The 7376-nt window shown below is 34.3% G+C and overlaps 2 protein-coding genes across 3 annotated transcripts in view; both read left to right on the forward strand.

The window, feature by feature from the left end:
* Positions 1–983: 983 nt before the first annotated feature.
* LOC104804315 ((RS)-norcoclaurine 6-O-methyltransferase-like) lies at positions 984–2428 on the forward strand. The gene is made up of 2 exons (XM_010528571.2): positions 984–1853; positions 1979–2428. The coding sequence occupies exons 1-2, from the start codon at positions 1101–1103 to the stop codon at positions 2276–2278; spliced, it is 1053 nt and encodes a 350-aa protein (XP_010526873.1). The 5' UTR covers positions 984–1100; the 3' UTR covers positions 2279–2428.
* A 3706-nt stretch (positions 2429–6134) lies between these two features.
* LOC104804316 ((R,S)-reticuline 7-O-methyltransferase-like) overlaps positions 6135–7376 on the forward strand; it is a 2807-nt gene continuing 1565 nt past the window's right edge. The window contains exons 1-2 of one of the 2 annotated variants that reach the window (XM_010528573.2): positions 6135–6959; positions 7093–7177. In XM_010528573.2, the coding sequence (XP_010526875.1) occupies positions 6204–6959; positions 7093–7152 (816 nt within the window). In that variant the 5' untranslated portion in view covers positions 6135–6203 and the 3' untranslated portion in view covers positions 7153–7177. Of the gene's footprint in view, positions 6960–7092; positions 7178–7376 lie in introns of those variants that run through there. The other variant, XM_010528572.2, reaches the window with a different exon arrangement.

The raw sequence follows: 7376 nt of genomic DNA on the forward strand, positions 1-7376 counted from the left end.
AATTTGGGCTGAGAAGATGTCGGAATGCCCTAAATTTTGTATGTAGATGGGTGTCCTAAGCATAAATGCCAAAGATCGTCGGAAGAGACTGAAATAGTTGTACAAAGAGATGCCGGAAATGAAGATGCATCACATGAAGGATCTTGCACCATCAGTGTGTAAAGATTGTTATAGTAAATTAATACCTTTTTTCCATAATTTTGATAAACTTTATTATTAAAATTTAAATTCATTTTTATCCTCTTAGGATTTAACTATAGAGTTTTTTAAAATATATTAGTTTCCAAAAATAAATTAAGAATATTTTTCAAGGTCATATATCATATCTTTTTGTTTATCTTAATTATTGTTTTTTTTTCTTGGTTGTTTTATTTTAGACGAGAAAGTCAAAACTTAAACTCACAACCACAAAGACAAGACTTTTGCAAATATTTCCGTTGTCCATATTTCTAAGCTAAAACGAGAGGTCAACGGTGGCAATTAGAGCACACAAAAAAATACCAATCGAAATAATAAATTATAAGGCTGTGATGCAAATCTGAATTACTTTAAACATTTTATAAGTGAGATCTCTCGTAAAGATATTTCGGATATTTCAATTAAAGTTATGTTCTGGCGTTTTTTAAATTATACTCATTTTATTTTTCTTTCCAGTTTTAATTAGATTCAGATTTTCTTCCAATTTGGTTTTGACTAAAATTCTCTATTTTTCTGAAAAAAAATATTTTTATGATAAATTTGGTGTTATAATTTAAATTCTTTAATACCAGCTAGCTGAAATTACCAAACCGGCGGTTACTTTTATTTCCAAGAAATATCTTTCTTCATTTGTCAAAGCGTAACGTAAAGTCGTAAACCCCATATATCACAAAGAAAAATTCCTTTATATCTTAAAACAGTATATTAGTACAGTAATTAATTAATTTCCTAATAAACCCCATATATCACACAGAAAAAAATTCCTTCATATCTATAAACCCTGTAAGGAGAGTATATATATAATCTCGTAATAAACAACCCTGTCTCCTCCTCCACTAAACAACAACCCTTATATTATATTTCGCTTTGGAAAAACCCTAAAAAAGAAAAAGACAAAAACAATGGAAGACGAAGAAGCAAGAGCTTCGGTCGACATATGGAGATATGCGTACGGATTCCCTGAAATGACCGTGGTGAAGTGTGCGATCGAACTCAAGATACCAGAAGCTGTCGAGAGCCATACGTCACAGCCCGTGACTTTAGCCGAACTCGCCACCGCCGTCGATTGCTCTCCGCCGCTCCTCGGCCGCATCATGAGGTTTCTTGTCCACCAAGGCATCTTCAAAGAAGTTCTTACAAAAGATGGCCTTGTCGGATACTCAAACACACCTCTCTCTCGTCGAATGATGATCTCCAACCCGCACGACAAATCACTGGCTGCTTTTATTCTCATGGACAACAACCCCGTCATGCGAGCGCCGTGGCTGAAGCTGACTTCCCTTATCTCTAACTCCTCCGACGAGGGCTCTCAGCCCTTCGAGGCAGTCTACGGGAAGGATATATGGGCCTACGGTGCAGAGGATCCGAGCCACAACGAGATTTTCAACGACACGATGGCTTGTGATACAAGGCGCGTGGTCCCTGCTGTCGCCCGGGCGTGTGCTGACGTGTTCGAGGGGGTGTCGACGGTGGTTGACGTGGGTGGTGGGAAAGGTGACGCGCTGGGGGTTTTGGTGAAGGAGTTTCCATGGATCAAAGGCTTCAACTTTGATCTTCCTCATGTCGTTGAAACTGCACAAAAGTTGGACAGGGTTGAAAGCGTTGGAGGCGATATGTTTAAGCACGTTCCAAACGCCGATTTAGTTTTTCTAAAGGTCTATTTTTAACTCCATTTATTTACTATATCTAATATATATATGCCATTATAGAGCTATTTCCTATATATATATATATATAATATAAATATGTTACATTATGCATGATTGTATTGTTGTGACAGTGGATTTTACACGACTGGGGTGATGAAGAATGCATAAAATTACTGAGGAAATGCAAAGACGCAGTCCCTAAAGGGAAAGGGAAAGTGATGATAGTGGAATCTGTGTTGGGGAAGAAGAAAGACGACAAGTTAGAGTACGTGAGGCTGATGATTGATATCGGGATGATGGTTTATACGAGCAAAGGCAAAGAGCGAACATTGAAGGAGTGGGATTATGTTATTACAGAAGCTGGATTCGCCCGTTACGAAATCAGGGACATAAACGATGTTCAATCTGTCATCATCGCTCATGTGTCTTAGCATGAAGACGTGGAGAGAGGAGGTTACATGCACATCGTTTACGTGTCTTCGAAATGAAAAAGTCAAAAAGTCAAAGTTGGTCATTTTCATAAATTAAGATAAAATGCGTTAATTATGCTTTGAAAAACCGGCTTTTTCTGATATTATATTAAATTTAGTTCAAAATATATATTTGGAAATAAATCATTTACTTTAAATGATGAAAAATATGATTTATATACCGTTTTCAATCTAGCAAATGGAACCCAACTGGTTCTGATATATATTATGCATGCCAATGATTATATTTAATCAATTATAATGTATTCGCATATCACCTACTCATATTTATCTCCCATTTTCAATTTATTGGCCAATTGCTGCAAATCCATCAGTAATTCATCCCTTGAGGGGAGGTTGGTCGGAGAAGAGAAATGGGTAATGAAAGGTTTTTTGACATAGATGAAATTACTTTTGGAGACTATAGTTTATTTTTATATAATAATAATAATAAAATATGTCTACATTTTTCATTGGATAAAAACTCTATAGAAAAATAACGTATTTATTTTGTATACAGCATTAGCAAATTAATACTTGTTTCCATAATTTTTATAACCTATCTTATTTAAATTGAAATTCATTTTTTTATCTTTAGAGCTTAGGATTTTAATTTCTAGGCATATTTGTGTGTATTTTCTTAAAAAAAATAGTTTTTCAAAAAACTAAAATTTAAATATTTTTAAGGCTAAAACGAAAATTTGTGTCTTGATTGCTTTTATTTTAGTCTACATAGCCATAAATCACAACCACAGAGTACTTTGACTTTTTGCCTATATTTCTGTGGTCCATACTTTTTTTTACAAGGATTTTTCATGTTTTTTTTTGGTAACCGGATAAATCCCGGGGCCGGAGGAAGCCATGTGAATACCTCATCTCCAGCTTGAGTTTCGAACTCGGGACGAGACAGACGCTTTGCACCCCCGTTTCACCAGTTGAACTACCTAGATTGATTCATTCTTCATGTTTTTATTTGAAAAGTATATTTCTTCGTGCATAAGCCATAAATCATACCATACTTTTTTTTTAAAAGGTGGGAACCCGCAGCCATATTACCTTTTGGATATACACCGGATAAATCCAGCTCTCGTGTAAAGTCTCCGAACCACAAGAGAGATGTAAACCAATTTAGATTGTGATAGGTGAGGAGATTGGGAAGATTCGAATCTCCAATCATGAAGTTAAAGGGACTAGTATTCAACTAACCCACCTCGGGTTTCTATCAGAACATACTTTTGTGCATAAATTTTCTGAAAATCTGATATTAGTGTTTGATGGTTCGTCTTCCTTTAGTTAAAAACAAAAAAGATATGTTAGGCCTTTTTAGCTGAATTTTTTTTTAATTAGTGAAAAAAATGGGGAAGAAGCTCGTGAAAAAGGAAAAAGATTTCGATCATTTATGATTGCGAAAAGTGTATAATACCTAAAACGGAAAGTCGTACAAGAGAAGACCGTCAAGGTTTATGAGCATATAATTTCATGTCGGCGACGGTTGTAACTTGACCAACACGAAACCAACACACGAGCTCGAACTTTTGTCGAATTGAAACAGAGATTAAAGAATTCTGATCATAAACAGATATCGGTGTTTCTACGTGGGCCGGACCTATGTATATAATATTAAGAGATACCGAGAAAATTCCAGATTATGTAATATTTATATTTGATTTTATTTCTCTATTTATATTGATTAAATAAGATATGTTATGATTTCATTTTCTATCTATAAATATTATAATTTTCTATTTTGAATAATTTTCTATCATGAATATTAAAATTCTTAAATGCCCCCACTAAAATTAAATTTATCTTTATATAGAATTTTCTGTAATTATATATTTTTATTAATTTTTTCTATATTCATATACGTATTAATATGATTGCCCCCTTTTATAAATATTTGTGGTCCGCAAGTGGAAGAAAAATTCTTTTAAAACGTTTTAGAATCGTGGATTAAGCGAAATAAACACGAATATTCAAATGTGGATCCGAAAATTCAAACATACACTTAAATATTCAAGAACACCAAAGATAATACAATTCTTGGTATTGAATGGAAGAAGAAGAAGAATAGGTTTGTTGTTTTATTATTAATCAATATTGCAGGAAACCACCACTATGGGGTAGGCTGGTTGCAAGAGGAGCACCAGGGTTCAAATCCGGGGCCAAATATTATAAAAAATAAAAAACTGCATGAAACCCCACGTACGCATCTATTTATAATAAAAATTTAAAAGAAAAACAATATATTTGGTCAAGTTTTTTTTTTTCCTAAATCAAGATTAAACTCCAACACTTTATTCACATGGGAATATCAAACTATATGATATAAGATGAATTTAACTACACAACTGCATTGCCAATTATTTACGGTTTCACCCAAATTTGGGTGGGTTAGTCGTAACAGAACATGCAATATAATCTTATCCTGAGTTCAAACCCAAACGTGGAGAGAGGCATTCAGCTGAACTTTTTCAATCTTCTGCGAGATATAGTTGGGTCAAAAACTCGGTGAACTTCTGGATTATAAAAAAAATATGTACGTTTTCTTCTAATGCATTTTTATTTGTTCAAACTTCATTTTTAACAAGGGTTTCTCTAGGAGAGGACACAATTTGGATATTGAAAATTTTAGGATATCAATAAGCTAAATTATTTTGTTTTATAGAAAATTCTATTAGAATTTTGATGTAAGAAAATATTTGGGTATCTTTGATATATGAATCTGGAAAAATTAGGTTAGTGACAATTTTATAACTAGTTTTTGAAAAAGCTAATCAGTATTTTTAATATTAGTTCAAAAACGAAATTTTAACCCATTTGTATATTTCTAATTTAAATTCTTCATAGAAATATCCTTCATTATCAAAGCAGGCGTAACGATTCCCTCGATGTGACGAAACTCTAAAAAAAAATGAAAAGATTCCTTTCTTCATTTGTACAACCTTCACATCGATGGCCTCACTCACATGTCACCAGTCAGTCAGTGGTCACATCAGTGGTTACAACTAACTATGCAAATTATTGCGTAAGCCAAAATACAATCATGTCCTAACTCATATAACGTACGATTCGGATGGTATGCACTATGCTATACAAATGAGATTGTCGTCACAGTAATCAATCGTATATAAAACTATCCGTATATAATCATATGTTTCATAATATCCAAATCCATCTGATATATTGACGAAGCCATTCAATTCTACCCCTTTTAAAGTTAGTCTCTATATATATACTCATATTTTTTTACGCCACAACTTTAAAATCGTCACAAAATTTAGTCATTAACATGCTTCTATAATCATCAATATATAAAACATTGTTTATTATCCTGAAATAATGACAATAAAATTTGAGAATTTAAGTCGAATTACTTATCCAAATTATATCGATTAGCTTTTTTGTTTGACTGTTGTTTCCTCAACTTTTCAATAATTTAGATATATATATATATATATAAGAATATATCTATTATATAATTTTTATATACTTACTTTTTTTTATATTATATATATATACATTTTTCTCTCTCTCTCTCTTTCGTTCGGACTCTGTACGACACTTCCTACTCCTTTTATACTCTTTGTATATATCCACTTACCAGTTGAGCCAACCACTCGGCTATTTTTTATTTATTTTTCCCCTTGACTAACTATATATATTAAATATTATATTATATTTTTATATTAAACAAATTTATAACGTGCTACCAACTTTCTTTCCCTCTTTTTTTATTAATTTTTTTTATTATGAATTATTATATTATTATTATTATTTTATAAATTTATGGGTTGTTACAGCATCCAAACACACCAAACCTCATCTCCTTTATTAAGCCACAACCACTCGTTGGAAAAACCATAAAAAAGAAAAAGAGAAAACAATGGAAGAAGAAGAAGCAAGAGCTTCGGTGGACATATGGAGATATGTGTTCGGATTCACTGACATGGCCGTAGTGAAGTGTGCCATCGAGCTCAAAATTCCAGAAGCTGTCGAGAGCCATCCGGCACAGCCCGTCACTTTAGCCGACCTCTCAGCCGCAGTCGCTTGCTCTCCGCCGCTCCTCGGCCGTATCATGAGGTTTCTTTCCCACCAAGGCATCTTTAAAGAAGTTATTACCAAAGATGGCATTGTCGGATACTTGAGCACACCTCTCTCTCGCCTCATGATGGGCTCGAACCGTGTCAACAAATCACTGGCTCCTTTGATTCTCATGGAGAGCAGCCCCGTGATGCTAGCGCCGTGGCTGAAGCTGAGTGCCGTCGTCTCCAATGCTTCCGCCGATGAGGGCTCCCAGCCCTTCGAGGCAGAGCATGGGAAGGATCTGTGGGGCTACTGTGCAGAGGATCCGATCCACAGCGAGGTGTTCAACGAGGCGATGGCTTGCGACACAAGGCGCGTGGTGCCGGCTGTAGCCGGGGCGTGTGCTGACGTGTTCGAGGGGGTGTCGACGGTGGTCGACGTTGGTGGCGGGAAAGGTGACGCACTGGGGGTTATGGTGAAGGCGTTTCCATGGATCAAAGGCTTAAACTTCGATCTGCCTCATGTCGTTGAAACTGCTCTAAAGTTTGATGGCGTTGAGAACGTTGGAGGCGATATGTTCGAGCGTGTTCCTAACGCCGACGTGGTTTTCATCAAGGTTAACTATAATTACTACTCTCATCACGTTAGGGTTTGACTGGTTCTACCGCAGCGGTTGCGGTTGCGGGTGACGGCGTTTGATAGCGATTATGAATGATAAGTACTGATTGGTAATAAGTTGTTGTTGGCAGCGATTGCGGGTGGGTGCGGTTAGAAGTGAATGGTTCGTTGCGGTTGCGGTTGCGTTTTGATATAAATTATTAAAAAAATATTATTTTAAAATAATTTTTTATAATAATTTTAATTAAATTTTTAATATCATTTGATAAAAGATTATTTACTAAATTTATAATAATTAAATAATAAATTTAAAATATAAATATTATCAATTTAATTTATTTTTAAATAAAAAAATAATTTTATTATAAAAATTATTAAAAATAATCATTATTAAACTTAGTAATTAAATGGTTTT

This window comes from Tarenaya hassleriana, unplaced genomic scaffold (genome assembly GCF_000463585.1).
Source record: "Tarenaya hassleriana unplaced genomic scaffold, ASM46358v1 Cleome9, whole genome shotgun sequence".
In the NCBI taxonomy this organism is placed as follows: Eukaryota; Viridiplantae; Streptophyta; class Magnoliopsida; order Brassicales; family Cleomaceae; genus Tarenaya; species Tarenaya hassleriana.

Bases quoted from the DNA above. Each gene is read 5' to 3' on its own strand.
- LOC104804315 (XM_010528571.2), top strand. From the start codon at position 1,101: ATGGAAGACGAAGAAGCAAGAGCTTCGGTCGACATATGGAGATATGCG. The intron at 1,854-1,978 runs GTCTATTTTTAA...TTGTTGTGACAG, and splicing joins CCGATTTAGTTTTTCTAAAG to TGGATTTTACACGACTGGGG.